This window comes from Odontomachus brunneus, unplaced genomic scaffold (genome assembly GCF_010583005.1).
Source record: "Odontomachus brunneus isolate Ranch 3 - 2012 unplaced genomic scaffold, Obru_v1 Obru_scaffold_075, whole genome shotgun sequence".
Taxonomy (NCBI): Eukaryota; Metazoa; Arthropoda; class Insecta; order Hymenoptera; family Formicidae; genus Odontomachus; species Odontomachus brunneus.
Genome location: NW_022639525.1, coordinates 82696 through 109668, shown reverse-complemented (window position 1 = coordinate 109668; position 26973 = coordinate 82696). Strand labels below are relative to the sequence as shown.

The following is a 26973-nucleotide window of genomic DNA, read 5'->3' as shown; positions in this document are numbered from 1 at the left end:
AATTTACCGCTCATGGAATGGGTAGTTTTGCCCTAAAACTGATGTAGACAAAACTGTACCGAATTCTTTTGTCCATTTCCTGCACAGTTTTGACACAACTAATCAGAATGCAGTAATACTACCACAGTAACCGGCTGGGTGTCTGCGAAAACCGCACACATTTCTACGATTTGGAATCCGCGAGCCCAAATTACGGACACTTCTTACGGACTTCTCGAAAGATCATCGTCATCGTGGAGACACGACTCGCGCGCGAGGCTACAACATCGATCACTAACGACACCGTCCCGGCGATTGACGTTACGTCACTGCGCGCGCGAGGCGTTCGGAATTAGAATATATTTCGCGCGCGCAAAAATACCGCGAGGTAATCGGCCGGCGGTTTACGGGACACACACCGCATCCGCTTTTATCGGCGGCTCGTCGTTTCCCACCGAAGGTGGACGTGCTTCGTTTTGGCAATAACCCCTTATTAAACTTCCGCCGCGCCGAGTGTGTGTGTGTGTGTGCGCGCGCGCGGGCGCGCACAGAAGCTCGCCGGGATTTTGAATGAATAAACATTGTCAAAACCGCGAGAGTGGCCCCCGGGGGTCGCGTTCCTCCCCCTCCCGGCTCCCTCCCTTCCCGGCTCTCTGGCCGGCGCATCATTTCACGGTCGTTCCGCTCCGAAATTCGTGACTTCACTTCCGCTTATACTCGACGGCGGTAGCGGCGGGTGCGTTGACCCTTTTCGAAGGTCGTCGTACCTTTCTACGTTCGTGACTCGTTCGTTCGTCGGATCGACCTTAATCTCTCGCCGGTTCGCGACGGCTCGTTCACCTCTTTTTTCCCCCTCTAGTCTCTCCCCTTCCCCCCTCCCCCTCTTTCTCTCTGTCTCGCTCGCGCGATCCGACCACCAGTCAGAGGAAGAAGTCCGATGATGTAATCAACGTCTTCGAGCGTCAATTTTCGAGAGATGAACCGAGATGAAAATAATTTCCTCGCCGGGGAAATCGTCGGATGTTTCGCCTGGCGGCTCGGCGGGGATGAAGTTTTCGCTGAAGTTTTCACTGATCTTTCATTAACGGGAATGTCAGTCGCGTGTTGTTCGCTTCCGAGCAATATAACGGATAGTCGGGTGTCCCCGCTTCCTCACCTCCGCGGCTCGAGTCGGTCCGAATCGAGAGATACGGAAGTTCCCAGCCTCGGTCGGTGGCTGGGAACACGCACGAATTCCCGGGATTCGAAGAGGAATCAACACTCGAGATAATGGAGCCCTTTTTGACCATCTCGCGCGAGCGGGTCGATTTAGCGCGGGCTGCAACGAAGCTAATAACCTCGGTCTGATTAATGCGCCTCATTAGCGCACGACTTCCCACCTATCCTAGCTGAATCGATCACGCGGTCCGTCTGAATGTATAGTTTAATATTTCTAGGGACACATGTTACGTGTGTGTAATATGTGCTTCGATCGCTATTTCTCCGCGCGCTCTCGTATCGTGGATCGAAAAGTCATTTTCCTCCCCCTACTGTACTTCGCCCTCCCTGCCCCCTCCTCAAAAAACTGGAATTACTTTATCTGTCTGGGCAGACGATATGGGCGATGACCGAAAATGGGATTTCGGTCGCGTCGAAATCTCTCTCTCTCCCCCTCCCCCTCTCTCTCTCTCTCTATCTCTATCTCTCTCTCTCTCTCTCTCTCTCTCTGGCCCCGACGTTCCCGTGAATAGGAATCGTCGGTTTGCGGTAACGACAACTCACTCGACAATGAAATCGAACCCGCCGTAAACGGACTAATTGCAGGGATAATAATTATTCCCGGAGCTGGTCGAGGTCTGCGGGAAGCTTGCGGGGTTCCAGAGGCAACGGGGAGGGATAGAGTTAGGTTGTCGTCTGCTCGTATTTCCAGGGTTATCATGAACGCACGAGCCCCCGGACATTATTTAGCCGATCACTCGGATATCTAACCCCAACCCCCTCTTCTCCTCCCTTGCCCGTTGCTCGTGATTGCGGCGAAATTAAAATCGAGATCGCCCTCTCCCTTCTTAACGAGACCTCGATCCCTATTTATAATTACAACTCAAGACGAGATTGCAAGTGAGATTGTTTGAGTCCCTTGACGTGGTACTCTCTGTTCCTTTCTGAGTGCGCTTGAGAAAACTTTGCTCGCGTGTTTTAAGATAAAAGTACTAATGCACCTAATCTGCACATTATTATCGTTTTGGTCTTAAAATATAAATATTTAAACTTTCAACACACATAAGAAATAAAAAAAAATATATCGAGTATATACATATATTTTATGTTAAGAAAGTTTAAGTTTATTTAAATTAAGTTTAGTTGTTTAAGTTTAGGTTTATTTAAATACCAAAATAATAAGAACGTCCAGGATTAGATTACGTCCGAGAACTTTTTAGTACTTTGGTACTTCCACGTAGGATATCATTTACGTAACGTGCAAATATCGCGATTGATGGCGGTCATTATTTACAAGATTATTGATCTGAATTTGCTTTCTGTGACTTTTCAGGGCCGTCACGGATCCGAGGGATGGCAGGAGAGTAGCCTTAAAAAAACTGCCGAACGTCTTTCAAAGTCTCGTGAGCAGCAAGCGAGTCTTCAGGGAGCTGAAGATGCTCTGTTTCTTCAAACACGATAACGTGAGTGATATCATTGTCGCTACATCCTACATAACGTAGATAACAAGTAAACAAGGTATTTTTAATTTGAACGATCGAACAGAAAATTGCGCGAAATTAGTTTTTGTCACGAAATTTTACATATACTCATTAATCTTCGTTAGGTTATCGAATATTTGCTTATTGTACGTGCTTCATCTTGTTGAGTAAGTGACAACGATTGAGACTAAGAAGAAGGATTAAATACGAGTGCCATATGAAGCACTTATGACGGACGTGATCTTTACAAATCGACTGATAAAGTTGCTGCCGAATTTACGTGCTCCTGTCTATCTGGGCAAATGACTCGAAAACCCAACGCAAAAAAAACGACAATAAATGATCATTTGCAGCATCTAAACAGAACAATAGCTCGTGCTGAATCTCGAGATTCTCCGTTGCTTGTGGATCGAATTTTCTATCGACGGAACGTCAAAATAACACGGAGTCAAAATTCCGACTCGTAATGGCGCGGTTCGATCGTTCTCATTGAAAACACCCGGTGTATCGTCGCGCGTTGGACACTCGGAACTCGATACACCCGATAGATCCTTAAAGAGTCGCGCGCAGTGGACGTATATATCGTAAGTTCCCGCGTTTTATTTCCCCGAGGAAACGACGCGCTCTTCTCTCCCGCACGAAGTAGAGGGGGATCGCGTTCTCCCTCTCCTTCTCGTTCGATCGAAGGACGAGGCCCTCAATCTTCCCCCGTCTCTTTTTATTCGCAGGTCCTCTCCGCGCTGGACATCCTGCAACCGCCGCATCTGGACTTCTTCCAGGAGATGTATCCTTTTCTAAACACCGACACGAACGAGGTTCGCCTCGCGAGGCGAGATCTCCCGATACTTCGCGACTGACATTGCGCGCAGGTGAATCTTCTCCTATCGGCGATCGTGCAATTTCCCTCAAGAATCCGCGCAATTTTTTGGATCACCTCGCGCGAATCCAACGTACGGCAGTCATTATGAGATAATTTTCCGGTCGACGGCGAGCACGTATAGCAGGAAGTCGTTGCGGTAGCCAGGACGAGGCTCCCGCGGGAGACTGCTCGTCGTCGTGCTCGTCGTCTCCCGGCGCCATCCGGAGTGGCTGCATGATCAATCGATCGATCGATCGATCGGTCGGCCGATCAATCGGCGGGTCCTTAAGCGAACGGGATCGCTCGCGGAGAGTTAATCTCGATCGAGGCAGCGCGATAAATCAGCCCTCCCTCTTACGTTTCCCTTTCGCTCGCTGCGCCCTTCAGCGCCCCCTTTCCGGCCCTTATTCGCGCTCTGTCGCACCTCGGGCCCCGCGCCGAGACTCACGCGAGTCCCCCTTTGTAACCACGTAAATCATCATTAGTAATCTCGGCTATTATGCCCCGCGGTTTTCCCCATGTCTCTTCACGCTTTCTCTCTCTCTCTCTCCTCCCTCCCTCTCGCTTTCTTCCCTCTTCCTTTCGTCTCGTTTTAGACAGAGGATCACAATGTAACCCAGATGGACCTCGTGATTGTCACAACGTGAGACAATCGATGATGGGAGAGCTTTACCATTTTCTTACATTTATGTGAAGTAAATGTATCGAACATTATTCAATTCACGTCACACAATAATGCAAATTTCTTGTTGTATTTATGCAGCAACAAATTTTGCCGAAAGTTTCACTCTGACTTTCGCATTTAACGTGACATATCGTTTGGGGCAAATTTCGGTCATTTTTTTATCTTTCATGTTTCCATTCGTTGTTCTATGTGATAAATATTATTATCAGTAAGGTTAAAATACTAATGCCTGGACACGTACCTAGCATGTATCTAATTCTGGACATGCTTATTATTTTAGTTTTAAAATATTGAAATATTCAAACTTTCAATATAGAATATATATATATATATATATATATATATATATATATATATATATATACAAATATTTTATATTTGAAGATTAAAAATTCATATTTAAAGTTAATATATTCGTATTTAAAAAATCAAAACAACAAGAATGTTCAGAATTAGGTACATATTTGGTACGTGTCTAGATATTGGTACTTTTACTTTACCTGATCATGAGGAGCTCATTGCTGAATTTTACGATTTAATATACGAGATGCAACCCTTACAACTCGCGCTTAATCAAGTTGCCACTAAATATACATACACCTGTCTATTTTAATACTTTCATCTTCTTCGATAGACTGATCGTAAACTTTGCACAGCAAATGAACGCGGATGAACGAAATAATTAGAAATGAATTGATCAGTCAACTGGCTGGATATATCGGTATGGCGTCCAGATGCAAGAAACAAACGGATGGATAACCGAGTAACCGGCCGGATAAATCCATGAATAAGCAAACGGGTAAACAAGCCAATGAACAGTACCATAAATCCATCAATAAGCGGACAAACAAATGAAGAAGTTAATAAACAAAGCTATGCGACCGCGGCGCGTAGATCGATAAATTTTCTCGCAGTTCGCACGGGCGACATTAATTGCACCGGCAAATAAATAATCGCCAGCAAATTGCGCGGCCGCGGAAAATCCATCGATGGACCGCCACCACCAGCGGACTTTTCACTGCCCCTCTCTATCTCTCTCTCTCTTTTTCCCTCCTGACCCCGCGATTTAATTCCGCGAACACCCGCCGCGGCTCGATCGATTCTAATTTCATCCGCATGAAAAATTCAGCGCGGCCGCCGAAACTTGGGCGCACCCAGCGCGGTCGCCTAATTCCTAATTAAGGAGCCCCTCGATTAGGTCGCGCAACTCGCGCAGAAATCGCCGACCACAGCGTGCAGGTAGGCAACGAAGCCGTGGGGAACAGGGAGGAAGGGAGGAGATGTTGCAACGCTACGGATGGGGGTTGTTACACGGGCTATGTTGCCAACTAATTGCCGCAGTTATCGCGTTCGCATCGCGATCTCGTCAGCGTGTGTGCGCATCGCGCGCATCGTTATCAATTATATTTCTTCGTTATATTTCGTACATGCGCTTCCCGTCGTCCGCACGGCCGGGCAAGCGCGGCCTCCTCCACCTCCTCAATTGATTCCAATTTATAGAGCGCGTAATAGATGAGACGAACTCGATAGCGCCGCGCAAACACAAACGTGCGCGTCCCTCACGTGCACGAGAGCGAACCGCGCGGGAGGTGGGCGGTGGGTGGGATTACGTAATACACGCGGTTTGTGTTTAGCGGCACGTTAGCTGCAGGCGCGTAATTACGGCACACAGAGCGTTAGTAATTTTTAATTGTTTATCGAGGCAATAGTTCCGGGTTATAGTTCCGCTCGATCAAACGCTACAGTCTCTCCGTGGTGGTGGCGGAGATCCCGCAGTCTCCATCCCCGGGACGCACGGACGGACGGACGGACGGACGGACCGACGGGCACACCATGAATACTGCACCATGGTGCTCGGGATGAGCTTGCTCGATGGTAATCACGTGGATTATTAATGCGCACGCCGCAGCGCCATTGATACGTCGATAGTGCACCATTAGCGGCTGCGGCGGCCGCCTCCGCCACCACCTCCGCCGTCGTCGCCAACTGTGCACCCATGCCGTCGTCCATCGTCGCTCGCACACAATGTCGCATGTTACCAGATAACCATAACTTCCTCGCAACCATCGCCGTGCCGTCGCATCTGCCGATACGACGCCGGCGTCGACGAAGCCGCGCGCTCGCGATTGTCGTCCTCGACTCTCAAGCCGAGACGTCAAGGAGAGCTGGTCAGGCAAAATCAGTTCGTCAAGAGTTCGTTGAAACTTGCACCACATATAAATATCAGGTAATATCTGTTTCATTTAGCTGAACTGCCTCAACTGGCGCAATAAGTTGGAGTGAAACAAAATATATTTAGGTCCGTTCTTCTCCCCTGCACTTCTGCACCAGTGTCATAAGTTAAAAGTATACTCTCTTTCACTCTATCTTATTGCATTAGTGCAGCGATGCAGAGAAGAGGAACAAACCCTTTGTCTCACTCTAACTTATTGCACCAGTTCAGCTGAAAAGAACAGACCCATTGTCTGACTGCTCGTGCAATTAGAAAGACATAGACCACTCGAGAATTGAGATATTTGAGACTGAAGTTAGCACTTTTTACACGTGTCTCCCGGGGTTCGCGAGCTGTTTTTAATTTCTACTTTTAATTTCTTGTAAACTAAAATTAGGATTTTAATGAGAAACTTCCATGATATTAAAGGCTAATATACCGGATATTGTACCCAAATTTCAAAATTATTGACGTTATATTTAAAAATACAGCAATGGGAAGTTCATATAATTTATATATAGTAATACTTGAGATATATAGGGTGTTCCAGACTCTCCTCCGCAATCTTTGTGCAAACAGATTGAGGTGAACATACAAGTCCTATACCTATATTTTGCGATATTCACAATAATAGTCAAAATATCCTCAATCCGTTCTACGACTTCACAAAAGATTGTGAATATTGAACTGAGACATACTGTATATCTATCTCAGCCTAACTATCTTAACCTAAAATTAACATTTATTACTTCGATAACAAAACGAATATATAAGAACGTAATTTTTGTTTGATAAATAGTAAATTTGAGTTGTCTTTTTCAAACGTTGTTGAAAATATGATACTGACAAGTAAATCTACTCAAAAGTTACACTCCGATTTCTTTCTAATTTGGCACAAATGTAGAAATACAAAAAATATTTAGATCATGTTTTTTCATTTTGGCCCACTTTCAGTTTCACGGTTTATAGCTTTTTAATGTTCTCACCCCTATTATCAACAAGTGCAATAAAAATGCATAAGAAAAAAAATTGAATACAAGATATAAGCGTTTTTGGTTTGCTAATTATGAATATAAAGTCAAATGTGTAAAATTATTTGTATAAATAATAAAATGTGTAAACAAAACATTTAAAAAGTTGAAAAAATTATTTATACAAATAATTTCTCCGTTTGGCCGAGATTCGAACCATTTTTAACTAATTTAAAATATTTCGGTTGGAACCTCGGCTAAAGAAATTTAGAATGGTTCGTGTCTCAGCTATGCCGATTTTATTGAAATTATTTAACTATATCTTGTATTCAATTTTATTTCTTATGCATTTTTGTTGTACTTGTTAATGATAGAAGTGAGAACATTAAAATCTATAAACTGCCCATGAAATTAAAAATGAACCAAAATGAAAAAATATGACCTAAATATTTTTTGTACCTCTACAAAAGAAAAAAAAGATTTGGTTGAATTAACCAAATATCTGATCGAATATGAATGATCCAGTAATTCCGATTGAAGTAACTAGAATTCTGTTTAACTCAACCAAAAATCTTGTTAACTTAAATAAAATTCGAGTTACTTCAATCGGAATTTCTGGATCGTTCATATACAACCAGATATTAATTCAATCAAACCTTTCTTTCCGTGTACATTTGTGCCAAATTAGAAAGAAATCAGAGTGTAACTTTTGGTACCTTTTTGGTAGGTTTACTTGCGAGCCTCACAATCTCCTTAACCGGGAGGAAACGGGACGGGCGGTCCGGGAAGTCCTTTCTCTCTCCTTTCGGAGTACACAAATGCAAGTACGTGCGTTACGTGGAAAAGTGCGAGCACGTGCGCGCGCGAATCAGCGAAATCTCTCCCCGCCAGATCGGTCGATTTGCTTCGCGGTGAAGGCACATGTGGGCGACTGCTGCATCCGTTGCACCGCCGACGAATCGAGGGGGCAACAACGTCGGCGTGGGCTCAATTACGCGTTAAACGTGCTTTTTCAGCGCGCGGGACGCGCAAACCAATGCACCGGAGAAAAGAGGGCCCGCATATACGAGACGACGACGACGACGGTGTTTCCGATCGCATCCGCCCGTACCATCGGGAAAAACGATACGAACGCGGCAGTAGTTTCAGTTCAGCAGCTCCCGTGGGCTCATTATCGTACGGGAGAGCGAGCAAACGAGCGCGTGAGTTATCGTTACGATAAGATCCGGATAGGAAGCGGATTAAAACTCGCACTAAGTCTCTTAATATTTTAATTAAGAGCGGCCTCTGGTTTGGATACGGAAACCGAAAAACGGAAGGTTTTCACGGATATATATATATATATATATATATATATATATATATATATTTTTTTTTTCTAAAGAAACGAATAAAGATTAATATAGGATTTTCATCACGTTCATCATTGTTTTAGATATAAAAATATTTTTTTTACTTAAATCCCGCTCAAGTATTTTTGTCGTGAGCGTGGTGTCGCCGGACGTCTCCTGGCGAACGACTATGTTAATATTGTTTTTCATTTCTGTAAAAAAAATTCGTCAAAACCTTCTATTTTTCAGTTATCTAAATTACAACTTTCCCTTAACTTAATTTCTATTTTTAACTTCTATCTTTTTTTTTTCAAAGAAACGCAGCAACACGCCGAATTGATCTTATTTCGAATCGCACTGAAAGAATAATGCTGTAAAATTTACCTATAAGAAAAATGTATGAAATTGAACTATCTTTATTTTGATTTTTCTGCGTTGAATTTATATTGATCATTTGTTAATGTTAAAATAACGCAATGTATTTGTATAACAAAAAGTAAATTCAAGGACACTTTGATTTTTCAACTATCAACATGTAACACCTTTAACTTGACGCTGAAGAAAGTGAAAAGAAAAATTTTGGACATCATTAGAGTCAAAGTAGGAGTAAATTGTATCATTAAAATTAAACCTGCTTTGCTAACTTAACTTCCACTGCGTTTAGAATTCAAGGTTTAACATAGGACCAAAATTTTGACTCGGGATGTTTTTGCAGCATTGTTCTTTATGCTCTTCTGCGCAGTGACTGAATTTTCTGAAGCGATCCTGCATGCACGACGGCGAGGAAACCCGCCCGAGTTCACCTGCCGCGATTCCGTCGTCAGCGCGGGGCTCGCATGGGAAAACATCGAGTTTTACTCGGACTGGGATCGCAGAGGCTTTAATTGCGCGCGGCCGGTTACGTCGTTCGAGTTTGACGGTTTGATCCAAGTTCGCAAACGGCCGCAAACTAATTTCACGTCTCTCTCCCGTGAGAAGGCCCTTTGTCCTCCTTCAACGAGTCAGCGCGAGTCATCTCGCGCGCGAAAACCTGACTGCGTCTCTCTCAGGATGCGGGAAACCTGCCTACTGTATTCTGTGTGAAACCACACGACGTTAATTCCATTATTGACGCCGGTCTTGACAATTAATCGTCGTGCCCGTCGCGACTGTATGTGCCGCGCGTTTCGCAATTTAAATACAATCGCGCGATTCCGCTGGACGGCGATGAAACGAGTGCGTGCGTGCGCGGCGCTTTTCAGCGATTAATATTACACCGCCGCCCACTCTTTTTAATCCATTAACGGCACGCCACTCGCGCGCTCGAGGCTCATTGTAATGTTAATGCCGCGATATCTTTCCGCGGCGTTCGACGCTTTTGACGCGACGTCCGTGCTGAGCGACCGCGATTGTCCGATTTCAACCGGGAATGAATATCACCGCCCGTCTTTCGCACTTCGGGACTGACTAATAATCGGCAATTGGTAGGATCGAGTCCCATTTGCAGCTAAGAGCGCTCATGCCTGGATGCAAAACGTACTCAACAACAATGAATACTAAATATTAGTACACTGTAAAAACCTGATGTGTTAAATTTAACACATTTCATGTGTTCCAAATCATCCACTTTCATTTATGTATAAATTTAACACAAAACAAATGTGTTAAAAAGTACCTTTAGGAATCACAAATTGTGTTAAATTGACATATTTAATATGTCATAGATTATGTCAATTTAACATTTTTATTTCATCAAAACCGTAGATTAATTAATACTTCTCTCAAATGTTAAAGTAACGTTTTTATTTTAGTTAATTTAACATTATACATGTCGATTTAACACAAACTGTGATTCCTGACAGTATTCAAGTGTTAAATTCTTGTGTTAATTTTTTACATATTATGCGTGTTACTTTGTACCACATTTGTCTTGTGTTAAATTTACACATAAATGAGAGTGGATGATTTGGGACACATAAAATGTTAAATTTAACACATTAGTTTTTACAGCGTACCAAATAATAGTACTGTTAGTGCTAAATAAGTACTGATAAATTTTACATTTGTAATCACACAACGGAGAACAACTTATCACCTTTTATTTAACAAAATCCTTGTTGTATGCAGTGTTATTGATGATATATTCCCTGTGCTGATTCAATCGGAAAGGTTTGTACTGATTCATTTGAAGAGAGTGGTATGCTTAAACATGTCTTCGATAAATTCGCGAGAGATCGCGATTGCATCTATGCATGCACCATCGCTGAGTGCGCGAGCGGTGTCTCGAGTTTCCAACGGCGATGCACGCCGGTTGCATCACATTGCACATTGCCTGCCACGACCTCCCACGTTTCACTCGAGAGCACGCGGCGGGAAATCGCAAGAGGAAAATCGGAGGCGAGCGAATGAAGTACGAACGAGTGAGCGAGTGAACGAACGAACCGACCAACCAACGAGCTAGCGATCGCGGGTGAGAACGAAAAACGCCCGTCAGTCGACCTGGAAAGGTTCCGGCGCGGAAAAAGAGTTTCCGGTGCGAACGAGCGCGCGCTCGCTCCAACGAGAGGCCCCGCGATTGTCCGCTTATGGTAATCGCGGAATACGCGCGCTCGTTCGTTTCCGTCGATACCCACCGGAAACGCCCGCCTTACTTCCGAAACCACTCGTTACTCCGCGACCTCCCGTGACCGTCGCGTTTTACGCGATTTAGCAAATCGCAGGGGACAAGTGGCGCACGAATATTTGATATCGGAATTATAATATCTTGTAGATACATGAGGTATGTTGAGATAAAAGAGTTCGAAACTTGCAGGATAAATAGCGCACTTCACTGAAAATTATAATAGCGAGCAACTCGTGTACAGCGGATTGCAAGGCGGTTTAGACACAACGGAGTTGAGAGCTCACTGAACTGTCAAAGTCGAGGGTCACTGATCATTGACGAGCTATCCAAAAATTATTAAGTACTATTATTATATTAATTATATTATTAAGTACTATAAATATAAAGTATTGTAAATTATACTATTAAGTATTATTATTATATTATTGGCTGTTATTATTATTTGTTATTGTGTTCAGTGCTCTTAATTATTATTGTTATTAATTACATTATTACTATGTAAATCTGTCAATAATGATTTTCAATTTTGACAATTTGGTGAGCTTCCAATTTCATTGTGTCTAAACTGTTTGACAACTCCCTGTACGTCAAGACCTAAAGTCGCTCTTAACTCCACAAGGGTTCAATTATTCGACTCGCGTTCGCCGAGTAGTGTTTATTCAGTTTAGTAAAAGAATACTATCTATCCTATATAATAATATAAGAATAGTATAATTTTGTAGTATAGAGTATATTTACATTGAACTATCGAGCTCTGTGTCACACACAATCTTTCAGGCCGTCAAAATTTCAGATTGCTCGTGAATCTGTGCGACTGCCTTGGTGGTCATTCATTAATGACATCTCGCGATTGCGCGATATCGATATCTTCGCGGGATATCGGCTCGCGTCAATTCAGTCGGCGACGTCAGTCGTCGGCGATTATCGCCTTACTCGGAAATCCAACTCGCGACGATGATTAACTGGCGACGACGGCGAGCGTATCTGTTCTTTACGGCGCGGGCATCGGTTTACGTAGCTTATTAACGAATAGATATCCGGTAGAGCGGGGGCGTAGCTCCCTCTCTCTTTCTCTCTCTGTCCGTCTATCTATCTATGTATCTATCTATCTATCTATCTATCTATCTATCTATCTATCTATCTCCTGTCCGGAAAAACGCGAATCGCACGCACGCGCGCGTGGGCACGCACGCGGGTTCCCACGCCGCCACTTGCGAAAGACGAGACTTCTCGCCGACGTGCTAGATATCGAAGGGAAACTGAGAGAGAAATTTATCTCGCCATCTCTCCGAGTGTCTGCTGCGCTTAACGAGTTGTACAATGGCAAATTGTGCCGAACCTTTCCATACTTTCGAGCGCGAGGTGATCGAGCCGCGCGATTAATGCCGAAAAGCGCGATCTCTCGAACGAGACGTCAGGAGTGATCGCATCGATTTCGCGCGCTCTCGGCGCATTTTTGTGGGAGATTTGAACAATTTTTCTTTCTCTCCGTCCTCTCCTCCCTCCGTCTCTTCCTCACCATCTCTCCCTCTCTCTCTCTCTCTCTCTCTCGCTCCCTCCCTCCCCTCCTCTCCTCTCTCTCTCTCTCTTCCTCGATGATCCCTTCGCGCGAATATTCTCTTTGAGTATCGATGCGCGGCATTTAGAACGCGCGCTATTAATGAGGACACTTTGTGACGCGCGCGTGACGCGGTGTTAAATGATAAAATCGCACGACGCAAACACCGCGCGAACAAAAGAAGTTCGCAGAAGAGGGGGGAGAAAGAGGAGAGGACTTGCTATCGATTCTTAGCTACTGATTCGACGAACCAGGTCCTATTGGTCTAGCTTTTCATTACGCGAAATACAAAGTTGATGAATGAGCGCTTTGGGGAATTAAGTGCTTAAGGGGATGCTGAAGCTGAAAACTTTACCGACAGAACACTCACATTTTTCCGCAAAGTTTACGTCGTATTGGTTACACAGAATTACAAGTGCTTTTACGCAATGAAAATACGTGCAAAGATAAATAGGAGCATTGCTCGATATGTGAACAAAAAAATTTTAATGTAAAATCTCAAGCTGTCAGCGTAATATTTGCCTAATCCAAAAATTTTGCAGCTTGTACATCCCGAAAGTGTGTATGCTCCAAACAGAAAAATTTTGAAGAACATTGTTCTACCTTCGCATCTACATTTGGAAGCTTAAAAATATCGAAAAAGTTTACAGAAAGATTTCTACACATATATGGGTAGGTTTTCCGTTGAATATGGTAAAACAAAGCAACACACATTCATATAACTTCTGTATATACAAGAAATACGAAAAAAATAGCGTGATTATGTTAGTGACGATCGTCTCTACATTATCGACATTGTTCGAGTTCGTCATCGACTCCAGCATCCCCTTAAGTCGCGCGAGATCTGTCTCGGGCTTGATTCACTTCATTACTTTTATTATTTTCTTTAATAAACGAGTCGGATGCCGGCGCGGTGTCTGCTTTCTTTTGTCGTTGTCTTGTATCTCAAATATCTCGGAGATCGGCGCACGAAATAAGAGGCCCCTGCGACGCTGAGAGATGAAGAGTTCGAAATATATCAATTTTGGGGATCAATCGATCTTCGAGACATCGATTTTTAAGGTAGAGAGGATACAAGGCCGTGCTATAGGGTGTGCAATTTGTTTATTTCGGATAGGACTGGAATATAGACATCGCGTCTACTTCCTCGTGATATCTGAATCTTTTATCGTGCGTCTTCAGTTAATGGAAACATCAAACTTTCGCGCGCACGGAAGAGAGAGCGCGTAGAATCCCGTTCGAGCATCGGAAGAATCGTGGGGGAAGTAAAAACAAAACAAACGGCACTGTATATATTAATTCGCGATAATCTCGCCGTAGCTGAAACGCGAGGAGTGCGCGGCAATTTTTGCTTCTATTTCTTCGAGCTTGATTGCAGCTTCCTCCTCGTGCCTTCAGCTTCTTCGAGGCGTATCAGGTATCGTGCGGTGGGTATCGATCGCAACGTGGAGTTTTCGGTCGGGCCGTGGAGAGGGTCCTTTGTTCGCGTTTCACCTTTCGTTTCCTTCCACATCCTTCTTTTTTCTTTCCCCGCTTGGCACGCGTATGTGACATGTTATCGAATAGCTAGCACTCCGGGCGATTATCAACGTCCGATTGTACGATTCAAAAAGAGAAAAACAAAAAGAAAGGTGGGCGATCGGCCGTAGATAATCGATGAATCCCACAATTGCGATATCTGCATTGCAGAGATAAGGGTTTAAATTTTCATTGAGATTTCAATTCTCCGTCTCCTCGTAATCACGATACAATCTTTCGGGAAAAAAAGCGCGCGAATTTTGATACACAGAGAAAAATATCATTTTGCTATCAAGAAAAGGAATCATTCAGTTTACTTTCCTTCTTTTAAGTAACGGTTACCTTCGGTTACTAGCAAAGAATATTTTCTTGATAAAACGTATTTATGACGAATTTTAGAAAAGTTCATTACATGTACTCGAAGGAAGAATTTATTCTTTTTACAAGAACATTATAAAACTTCATCTAAGAAAAGTTGCTTCGGCTCTATGAAGTAAGCAAACCGAATTTTTTTTAATTCAATATTTTTGATTGAAATACTACGCTTACTTGAATTCAGAATGTATCTACATACATTTCATGCTTATGATAAACTAATGATAGATTTGTGAATGTGTAAACTTACACGGAAAAAAAAAATCTGTTACATATGGACAATTAAACATAATTTGTTGTATTAGCCACTTTTTCTTTGCTGCACGAGCCAACTTCCTTGCTGTGATAACAAGAAAATCTGCTCCTGCAACACAAAAGTAGTTAAAGCAATAAATTATATTTAGTTGTAGCAAATTTGCTACGTTAGCCACTTTTTTTATTGTAGAAGCAAACTTGTTATCATAGCAAGAAAATAGGTTCCTGCAACAAAGAAAAAGTAGCTAACACAGCGAATTATATTTAATTGTCCATATATAGAAAATTAGTCTGCTGTTACAACAAATTACTTTTTTCCGTGTATGAAATATTTGAAACGAGTAACATTCACTTGCAATGCAGTGTATATTTTTCTGTGTGCAGAGATATAGGAAAGCCTCAGCTTTTTGTTCCAATTTAATATTCTTGATAAATTAAATAAAAATAGAATGCTTAAATAAGAATGCTAAATTTACTAGGATTCAGAAAGTATCTTAAATAAATTTGATGCCTATAATGAACTAGTGATAGATTTGCGGATGTGAAGTATTTGAATCAAATACCTGAATGCAGTATGTATTTTTTTGCGCGCAGACTCGCACACGCGCGCGCGGAAAATGAATCGCTTCTTCTGAGCGCAGAGTTCCGCTTGGTCAAGAATAGGGGGAAATATAGGGGGTCGTTACCTCGGGATCATTCGCGTTTTTACGACATTGCGAAGTGCACCGTGTGCGGAATCGATTCCCGGCACGTATCGACGTCTGAGCCGAGCCGAGAGTCCTGACGGAGTCCTGCGGCCTCCACCAGGCGTTACGGGACGCTTTTAATTCGAAGGATTGCGATCGGCGCGACGCGCGAAGGATTTATCGCCGACATACTTCTCTCGAATTCGCCGTATCCGGCGCAGGAATCGACGTAGCCGCGCCGCATTTACGAGTCCCCCGAAAGCCCGAGGTGAAACTGCGTATTTGAAGCGCCCCTCGATTTGAAAAAAAAAAAAATTTATTTCGCTACGTAGGTCCCAAGGATCCACGAGAAGGGATTTCGTTAAACAGGCGTCGCGCGCGATCGGCGCTTAAAATTTATACCGGGTGTGTCCGCCGCGTCGTGCATCTCCTCGGCGAGATTCATCGCGAAAGTATTTAAATGTATGCAAAATCGCTTCACGTGACTCCCCGGGGAGGGAAAAGTCCGAAAGAAAAGTCGCGGGAGAGAACTGATTCTGTATGCGCTTCTCTCCGCTTTTTAAATCGGAGCGGAACGTGTCGCGTGTATAATTAATCGTTCGCGCAATCGCCTGCGCGTATACGACAGCTGCAAAATTATTATACCGAAAAAACGTTGCGCGCTTATTTTTTTCTCAAATTGTCCGTCGCTGCTTGTTTATCACTCTGAGTGTACCACGGACAGTCCGGGAGATGCTCTCTAAATTTCTAGGAGTGAAATTTCGCTGATATAGGGAAAATATTCGTTTTGATCGATTGCAACGTTCACTCATTTCGAATCATTTTTCATTCGTTTTGAGGCATCATTCCAAGAAATTTAAAGAATGTGAGGAAAGAAATTTCAACATCAATAAAACATCATTTTTCACGAGATCATCCGCGAGTCAAGCTCAGGCTCAGAATTCTGCCCGAAGCACACAAAGCGAAAGTATTCTCTCAAGTCGACTAGTAGGGCTGAAATTCGCGTCTTTTTGGTTGAGTGCGAGAGCAGAAGCGCCCAGAGTTCTCTCTCTTTCTTTCTGTCGGTCTCTCGAAGTCGTTCGCGAGCCGAGTTCAAACTCGGTTGACCGGTCGGACGAGCCGGATCGACCTTGCTCGAACACCTTGGAGTCTAGCCTCCATCATCATCGTCGTCGTCGTCGTCGCGGCCAACTCTTTGTTATCCATCTCACATGGTGAAGAATTCAAAAGGATGCCGCCGATATTCTCAGTTCTAATGAAACGTCACGAACAGACGAGGGACATCAAACTTTAACATTAAAAGGAACGGTCACCTGACGTGCATCACATATGCGGTTACTATATGGGGTTACGAAGTATAAAAGCGAGACACCCTGTACCTGCCGCCCCGCGCTGGTGATCGTCCAGCATCGCGATTCCTTCGCGAGACGACACTCTCGCATCGGGCCCGAGTGAAAGAGGATCCCGAGTCTTCCAGGTTCTCCTTCCTTGTACCGGTACCGGACGGGTGGGATGAAGGGAACGAGATGGGAAGAGAGGAAGACGGGAGAAAACTCGGCAGGATACTCGATTCCCTTCGCGCTCGCTCACTCGTTCACTCGGCGTGGAGCGGCGCGGAGAGGAGAGCTGGGAGAGGATGCTAGGGGCAACTCTCGCTTTGTCCAGGAACCGGTCGACGTGCCTACCAGGAGGCAGGCACGCATCGATCCACCAATCGCGGTGTTTTAAGCGCGCTGCACAACGACGACGAGGACGATGCTTTCGGTCGGTTTTGTTGCCTTCATCAAAAATATGACAAACGGCAGGGGACTTTTTAGTTTTCTTTTTCTTTTTTTTTTTCCAGTGTATAATTAATCGCGAGTGGCTCTGTGCGTTGCGAGGATGCTTTCGAGTTTTCCTCGATTAAAGCGAGAACTTGGTCAATTTCGTTCGGAGCATGTCGGTCTTTTGGCATTCTATCGGCTCCTGAGGGGGAGATCGGGAGAAAGAGGGCTCAAAGGGCTGAAGCCGGGACTTCAAATCCCCGTGGGGAGAAACACCCCTCGACAGCTCCCCGGCTCGGCCCGGTCTGGAGTTCTGGAAAACTCCCCAGCGCGAAGTCGCCGCCGGCTATCGTTTTTCATCTATCGCGTTATTTGCCGCCCCGGCGCTTCCTCGCCAATAATTATCTTTCGCGGGTATTTCCGAGCGAGCGGAAAAATGAAGATAAATAATAAGGGGGAGCAGTCGGGGTGTGGAGAGAACACATTTCAGTTTCCACGTTTGCCCGCGGAGTACTCTTACTAATTACAAATAATTGCTAATACGGCGTATTAAATTAATCGTAAGGTGGACATTTTTGGGAGATCGATTGAGAGGAAGTGAAATATTTACTTGGCATGTGCTGTTTCCTATCGCCCATTTGGTCCGGCGCTACGCGGAGAGGCCGCAGCCAATTGCGCTCTTCCCCCCGTCTATTCTCCATTATTTATGGCTTATACTGGTAGTTGCGGTACATCGCGTATATCCTTCTCAACGCTCCAATTATCAAACAGTAATTATGCGTCACGAGCACTATGGCCCGCGCGCAGGCCGTTTCGCATCGCGAAATCGAAACGTCGAGTGCACTGATAACTCAAAGGAAAGCAGCCCGTTCTCTCCCGGGTCTTTGATCGATCGATCCATCCAAGCCTGGCTACGTTCAGTTAGCAGACGTAGCGATCACCCTCGGACCAATAATTATCCGCAATTTTCGAGCAAAATTCAGTACCGGTGCTCGATCGACATGCAGCCGGCACTTTTAATATCATCGCGCGAGTCTCACGAAAATCTTCGCAAAACTGACCTCGCACAGAGCCTCGAGGGCCAAAGTAATCCTGTGCCGAAGACTACGTTTACGTTCTACTTGAAAAAGCTCCATTAAATGAGTCACTAAGGACGCGAGATGGCTAAAATTTCTTTCCTAAAAAGTTGTACACGCGATCTTTTTGGGTCGCGCGCTGAATACGATGGTAGTCTGTCTCTAAAGCCGTGGGAGAGTGCTCAGAATTCGCCTTAAGCAGGTTTTTCATCACCTTCCCACGGATTTAGACGGATAAAAATGCTGCCATAATTACTCGACGATTAAGTTAATCAGAGCTTAGTAAAAATCACCTTTAATGCGTCCACTTATTGTCAACATCATGAATCCCAACATTTGTTGTACGAGTAAGAAAAACCGCAGAAAATCGTATCAGTATTCTAATAAAATATCTATATAGACCACTAGAGGCGCTATACACTGAGAAAAAAATACTCGAAATTTATTTGCGGGATATAAAGTTTACTTCACAAATATATATCTTATTCCACAAAAATAGATGTTATTTCACAGAAATAAACTTTGTATCTCTCATCAGTAAATTCTCAAATATTTTTTCTCAGTGTATGTTGCTTCTAAAATTCTTTTTGAAACCATTTTCTCCTAAACAGCGAGGTGCGCATCACTTTTGACACCTTTAATCGATCCATTAGTAGCTACAATTTTATCAAGGAATAATTTCAAATTTTGTATGTCACGGAATAGGTCTAAAAGCTTATGAGAGCTTGGCCACTCTCTTTCCAAATCTCGCGTTCCAAGTCTCTCCCGAGGCCTGTCCGAAGCCTGGCTGTCTCTCTTTCTCTCTCCCCCTCCCATCTTTCTCTCTTTCGACTTGCATACCGCGTCAGGTTCGCGCCAGGGCAGCCTCTACCTGCATTCCAACCTACCCGGTCGACCTCATTCCGCCATTATACTATTTCGTTCTCTCGACTCTCTCGCGCGCGCGCGTTCCCTCGAACGCGTCTCTCGCATGTGCGCTCGTCGGCGTGTACGCGAGAGAGCGTTTTCGGGGCCGAATTATGTCATACGAGGTGTCGCGCCGCGTCCCTGACATTGCGTTCTCCGGATCCCCTGCCCCTTCTCGAGAGATCGCGCCGGCGATACACACACAGTCGCTCATAACGTAGAGCGTCTCGCATACAGAGACACGAATACGTGATTTCATTCCGCGCGCATCGACGTTCATTTCCCGCGCGTCGCCGAGACGAACCAACAAAAGTTTCACGAGCGGCAGTAAAATCGCGGCAATTAAGAGTCGCTGATCTTCCGGTAGCAATGAGGGTCACCCTGTGTAACGCTGCGAGCTCTCTCTCTCTCTCTCTCTCTCTCTCTCTCTCTCCCCCTTCCTCCCTCCCTCTTCTGCCTGCCGGCATTATGACATCGACAATCGTATTCATTATAAGCCGATTCGATCGCTGTCGGCGGCAGGCAGATAGCATCGAGAGCGTATCGATATTCATTATCTATTATGTTATCCCGGTTGATCGGTCGCCCGCTCGCTAGCTAGCTAGCTAGCTAGCTCGCTCCTTCATTCGCCAAATGCATTCGTATGCCATAAATCAACCGACAACCGCCGTGAAAATATTAACTCTCCCGACCGCGTGACACGGATATTTCGCGACGCGATTGCGCGCGCGAGTTACTTTACACCGCGCTCGCGATTGCATTTTTATCCTGGACGTTGATGGATTGATAACTCTGCGGTGGATAATTCTCTCGGCGGTTGTTCCAATGAAAATTCTCTCCTCCAGCGCGAGAGAGAAAGAGAGAGAGAGAAAGGCCGTTGCTCCGGTCATTATTGTTGTTTTATGAAGCTCGCGCGACAATTAGATGAACGATCGAACGTCACTCGCGATGAGAGTCCACGGGACGGCGATTAGACGCGAGATCATAGACGACTTTACACCGAAACTCTGGCGTTCCGCTTCAAGCAGATCACTGCCGACGAGGCTCGTGTCCTTCGCGTGTCTTCCCTTTCTCGTCCTCTCTTCCTCCTTCGGTCGCAATTTTATTTTGTTGGAGGCGAGTGCGCGGTTATGTTCCCCGGCGAACGCTTCGAAAATGGAACTGGCGGATTATCAAGCGCAATCAAGTCATCGCACGCGAGCGAAATTAGTCGGCGCGAGCTCCACAGGTGCGACGTAACGACCCGGTAGGAAGAATCACCTGCTAATTGCTAGTCGCCGGCGCGACGGAGGCTTGGCATAATCTGAGCGATCATAATCGATAAATTCCTTAACGAGCCGCGCGACACACAGATACGTGATCACCGAGCTGCTCCAGAGCGACCTGCACAAGATCATCGTCAGTCCGCAGCATCTCACCCCGGACCACATCAAGGTCTTCCTTTATCAGATCCTACGAGGTGAGTACGAATTCTATAACCGCATATCTCTTTCTGCGCGAATAATACGAACGAAAGGATTTTGCTTCGCGACGGGAGATGCGTTGCTTTTGATATTTCTCTTTTTTTTATTTTTTTTTTTTTTTAAAGAATTCAGGGCTCTGCACTTAAGAACACACCTTTGCAGAGTTTAAAATTCATTTCTAATCTTGATACGAGGGAGATGCACTCTCGACACACAAAGTTAAGTCGAAAGAATGACGTGAAAAACACGGGGGAAGGGTGGCGGCGGGTTGTTAATGGGTCAACTCGATTAATTAAGACACGAACTCTCGACCCACGGGAAGCAAAACCCATAAAGAAGGAAAAGAAGGTTGAGATAAGTTATCCAAGTTTAGCGCGCCCCGCGACTCCCTCTCCCTCTCTCTCTCTCTCGCTACTTCCTGCGTGGTACGACGAAGGTGCGAGTCCAGTCTTAGGACGATCTCTAAGGAATCGTTAAGATCGAGATTCCGAGATAGTCTTGCAGCGAGCGAGGGTGGTAAACAAGGCGACAGAAAAGAGAAAGAGAGAGAGGTAAGACAAAAAGAGGAGGGGGAATTAGTAGTAGGGAAGATAGGGTTGGATGCAAGATACGAGATGAGAATGGCGAAGCAGTGAAGAAAAGTCCGCGCTTATAAAAATCCACGAGTAGCATATTGCCTCCGTCGTCGCGGGGAAGGTGGGTTAGGACGGCGACGGGGGGTGTATAGGGGGAGGCGGGAGGACATGAAGGGCGAGAACCGGGTAAACAGGATCGTTTCTATTCATCCCTCGGGATCATCCCGGGATCTCGACGCTCCTATATCGTCCTTACATTGTCTGGCTTGCCGAATTACCTCCGGCCCTCCCACCTCCACCCCCCTCTCTCTCTCTCTCTCTCTCCCTCCCGTCTCCTTCCTCCTGAAAAACGTCCGTTCACCCTTTTCGCAGCATCTCGTTTATTCTTTTCTTTTTCGTTTCTCCTCTCTCCCCGGCACGTCCCCATTTCTTTCCTCCTTTCTCTCGCGCGAAAGTAATTTCTCTTTTCGATGCAAGAGACACATGTGACCGTTCGCGCCTTATTTGCGAAATCCGCCACCGTCGAGGTTTCGCGAGCGGGAAGGACCGAATGTGCCGTCTCGCGCGGACGCATCCTGCTGCGTCCTGCGGCTCTCATGGAAGACGCGGGCGAGCGGGCAGGCGCAAAAAGGACAGCCGCGTTAATTCATCATTCGGCGTCGCCGCTCTTGTTTCTCTCCTGCCGCTTGTTTTCGAGGATAATTTGTCACGACAGCTTCCGTTGCAGCTCGCGTTCCCTTCCCTCCCCACCTTTCCTGACCCGTCTCTCCCACCCTGCTCATTCTCGAAGGATGCGGCTCGAATCGCGATGCGAAGCGGAGCGACAGGCGCTCGCTCGCTCGTTCGTTCGTTTGTTCGTTCGTTCGCTCGCTCGCTCGCTCACCCTTCGTTGCTTGGAAGGAGGTTTGTGGCGCAACTAGTGCAACAACACGAGTGCAACGAGTGCATCGCGAGAATCATTATGCGCCGTGTCCCGAACGAGACTCCGCGGCCCCGCGAGTAGTAATTTTTCCTCGTTTTCTCGTTATTAAGATCTCATCGCGGCTCGACGTTCTCCTACTCTTTTTCCTCGTTTCTTTTCTCTCCTCGTCCGCTTCTTATTGCGGCGAAGAGACGGAGTTACTTCTAGAATTGCTGTCTTAGATACTTTAGTTACGTGAACGGAAAAACAATCCTTCTCTCCTTTCCCCTCCCTCTCTCTCTCTATCTCTCTCTCTCTCTCTGTCTTTCGACATGAGATGTAAGGCAATTGAAATAACATACTCGCCTCGAAGTGGCAATTCCCTCTGAAATCACACGTGCAATTCTATATCTCCCTAAATAATTACTCTTCCTCGTCAATGTTGCATTTTTATGCGATTCTATGCGCTCGAGATGTTTGCAAGGCGACACGATCTCGAGAGAGATCGCGGACAATTTCGCGTCCGCCATCTTTGCACCTGGGACGTCAAGCGTGCGATTTTCGAGGGAACGGTCCTAACTGTTTTCGTCGCGGGCGATTCTGTCATTTCCTCTAAATTACCGCGCGCGAAGGCGAAAAAAGGTGCGCGCGCGATCCTGGCCGAGGACCGCTCACTCTCTCTCTCTCTCTCTCTCTCTCTCTCTCTCTCCTGGCTGTCGGTCAACGTCCTTTCGAGTCCGATCCGGCTCGTCCTCCGGGCTTGCCCGAGCTTCTGCGTGCTTCAACGGTACATTTCTCGAACGGAGACGCCGCGAACCGGAAAGCGAGCGGCGCGTTTTCGACGTCCGATAAGGTTCGGCCGTTTCCTGGGGCCGTGGCTCGATTGCAGTCGACTGTTTGTTTTCGGAGCGGCTAAATCGTGAAATTTTCCGCGTCGTCATGAAAAAACGGCTCGGAAACGGTCACCGTTCTCCCGAAATGTATCACAATGTTCTAAAAGCCTCTTACCGCCGATTATCTTTCGCACGTCTCTTTGAGAACTCGCGAACGCGACACGCGCGAATGTTCAGGTGGCAGATTCACGCAACTTGTGCGCGAGGGGGAAAGGGAAAGAGCAAAAGGAAAGCCAGCTCGTCGCGAAGGGCTGCTACACGCTTTTCCCCGATTCCGTGCTGTAATTCTGGACGCGGGAGAGGACGATGATCCCCGGACGAGATCCCGTCCCGATCTTCTCACGGCTAGCCGCGGGCTCGTTTCGGACTTTCCCACCCGGTATAGCGCGGCGTGCAAAGCCCGGACAGATAGAGCAGGGAGCTCTCCTCTTCCTCTCTTGACTGGTCCGAAACCAGTCCTGCCGCCGCCCATCCGTGACCCCGGACCCCGTCATCCGGTCGGCTGGCTGGCTGGCTGGCTGGCTGGCTGGCTTCTCCACTACTCCGCACCACGTTGGTTAACCTCCGCCGCGCGACTCCTCCTTCTCCTTCTTCTGCTTCTTCTTCTCCTCTCCTCTCCTCTCCTGGCCGTCCTGCTCCTCGCGTCCTCTCGTTCTTTCCCTGCCGGCCCCCGCGCCGCGCGACGTTTTAATTAAGGTGCAACATCTTTCCGAAGTCGGAAATTGCGGCGTTTCCCCTTTTAATCCCGCCGTCGAGGAGGCGGACGCGCCGCGCTAACATCGCGCAACGAATCGATACCTTGTAAACTGGAGCAACACCGATGTCGTCCCGCCGCGGAAGCGGAAGCGACACGGCAGAGATGTGTTCTTGCGCGCGGGAAACACACGGCCGGTGCGCGCACGGCGCGCGACACATCTCATGAGAAGTGGAGTTTAAGTGGAGAAGTGGAGGACGGCGTGTCCTCTTATGCGGTCAGGCCGATCCGTCGGGTCTCAGTCCGATCGTTCTGACGAATTTTAACGCGCGAGGTCACCTACGCGAACGTCCAAAGTGCGCAGAAGTCCTCAGCCACGGTCTCTCCTCGAAGAAGCCGTTCCGCGCGGAGCCTTTCTAAGCGCGAGGTGCAAAATAACGAAACGTCACGCGGGAATATCGCAGTGGCGATTTTCGCGCCGTGGCGTGTGACACGTGCCGCGTCCGATCTGCACGATTTGTATGCTCGAACTACTTGCTAGTGGTCGCGATCGACGTTAGACGAATCTTAATGAGCGGATTGCGGGCTGTGTAATCTCGCGCGAGCGCGCGCTCAAATACAGTACGTAATGTGTACGCATAGAGAGAGCGAACGAGCGAGAGAAAAAGAGAGAGAGAGAGAGAGAGAGAGAGAGAGAGAGAGAAAGAATTCGATTACGCCTGCGCGCTTCACCGAGTGGGATAATGTTTTTACTGCAACATTCGCGCAAAGTCAAGGGGAAACAAGGAGCCGAGCGCGCGCCATCGAATTAAGTCGAGATAACGCTTAAGTAGAAGGGGGGTACACTTCGTTATACAATTCGTCCGAGTATAAATATGACGCCGGAAGATCTCTTTTAATTGCTAGCTTGCAGTTACGATATGTGAAACGGGAAATTTCATCACAAAAATATCTAGAATTGTGATTTATGCGACGGCTCAAATTCACTGTGGGATGAGGTGTAAGATTAAAATTGCAATTGCAATTGCAACATCCAGTGAAGACCGCGACTCTTCAATCTCCGCGAACGAGAAAGAGAGAGACTGAGGTCCGTATTAATAGTCGATACTTGAAACTCAGGTGAGATACTCAGATTTTTATTCAAAATCATATCAAAGTTTTTCAGTTGAATCGTGATAAATGTAACATTTATATCTATAATTGCGCGATTCAGTTGAAGAACTCTCATATAACTCTAAATTGGAATCTGTACTTAACACGAGTTTCGAGTAATGACTATTAATATGGATCTGAGAGACTGTCACTGTGAGACGATTTCGAACTTCCAACCAGCGGAGTCGCGATTGATCCCTTTCGTCGCCGAGGTATTGCCCGGGTTAGGGTGTCCCGTTTTGTGTCCCGCTACGTAATTGGCACACGACGTGACGTAATTGCCACTAGTTTAATCAGTCGCTGTTAACGACTGATCTGTATGAGGAAAGAGAAAGGGAAGGAGAGAGAGAGAGAGAGAGAGAGAGAGAGAAAGGGGGGGAGGGGAAACTTGTAGTAATTTCTCCCGAACTTCTGTCGAGGCGACCAGGCACCAGAAGTCGTCAAAGTTAATAATTCAAAGCCCCGCACTCAAGAGCAAATATTAGCTCTCGTTCTCTCGAGTCGATTGTCACTCTTCTACATTGTGCATTAACAAGCCGACATTAAATCGGTTGGAACCCCGCCAGAGGCGAGCGAGAAGCTACTCCCTCTCCGTTTCCTCCCCCCCCCTTTGGCTTGTGTTTTCGCCGCACGTGCATGAGCCACGTGCAGCAGACGTCGATGAATCGAATTTTCGGCCCGAGTTATCACGCTGTGCTCACCCGTGAATATCGCGCGCCGTCTCTCTGTGTTATTATTGTGTACATTATAATTAAACTCTCAATTTATATAAAAAGAATCTGCGTAGGTCTGCGATAATAGCCGTTATTTGAAACTCGCCTTCGGTGAGATACTCAGACTTAAATTTAGAGTCAGATGCGAGTTTCTCAGCTGAATCATGCGATTACACATATGATGCCTCACACATTACACACAATTCAAATAAGGAAGATCTAAGGTAAATGTACCAATGCCCGGACATGTACCAATCTCCGGACATTGTTATTATTTTTATATTTGAATATGAATATTTCAACTTTCAACGTACAATACATACAATACAATACATACAATTTAATATTTATATTTAGTGTACGTTGAAAGATGAAATATTTGGAGAAATATTCAAAATAATAAGAGTGTTCGGAATTAGGTACATGTCCGGGCATTGGGACATTTACCTTAACTCCAAATTTATATTTAAGTATCTCACATGGGGCAAGTTTCAAGTGAGATACTTAGATTTGAGTTTAGAGTTAAATGAGAGTTTTTCAGTTGAATCGCGATTGTAGATATAATGTTATATGTATCGTATAATTCAACTGATAGAACGTATAATTCACTTGGATCTAAGTGAAAGTCTGAGTATGTCATGTGAAACAAACTTCAAGTAACTGTTGATACAGGTCGTAGACTCTTCTTATCGAGATAACTCTCCGAGGAGAGAATCTTCAATTATTTCTGTCTCCCTATTGCGTCACACGACAGCTGTTATATTCACATGTATGAATACGTAAGTGTGTACAGAGAAGAAAGTATAAGCTGTAGTATCAACGAGATTGGTCAACAGCACTGTAATTGGAATAGATCTTGACTCGACGGCGATATTGACACTCACGCAAAAAAAATCGCGCATTTAACATTGCTATATTGAATCAAGAATGTTTTGCTGCGGTTACGACTTGACCAATTTTTCGGCTCAGCAGCATTAACGTATCCCGTGTGTATATTTTTACACTAAATCAACAAACGAATTCATCGTTCATTTATTGATAAACAACTGTGTGTATTAACTAATTAATCGACGCGCGTTTAATGATTAACAGGAAATATATTAATTATCGTTTATTTAATAATTATAT

General features: G+C 45.6%; 2 protein-coding genes across 4 annotated transcripts in view; both read left to right on the top strand.

The window, feature by feature from the left end:
- Positions 1-26973, top strand: part of LOC116847248 (serine/threonine-protein kinase NLK) — a 113354-nt gene that overhangs the window by 64238 nt on the left and 22143 nt on the right. For all 3 annotated transcript variants that reach the window (XM_032822073.1, XM_032822074.1, XM_032822075.1), the window contains exons 2-4: positions 2510-2639; positions 3386-3441; positions 20807-20913. In XM_032822073.1, the coding sequence (XP_032677964.1) occupies positions 2510-2639; positions 3386-3441; positions 20807-20913 (293 nt within the window). The remainder of the gene's footprint in view (positions 1-2509; positions 2640-3385; positions 3442-20806; positions 20914-26973) is intronic.
- LOC116847249 lies at positions 4615-8704 on the top strand. Its single transcript, XM_032822076.1, has 2 exons — positions 4615-6428; positions 8401-8704. The coding sequence occupies exons 1-2, from the start codon at positions 6198-6200 to the stop codon at positions 8656-8658; spliced, it is 489 nt and encodes a 162-aa protein (XP_032677967.1). The 5' UTR covers positions 4615-6197; the 3' UTR covers positions 8659-8704.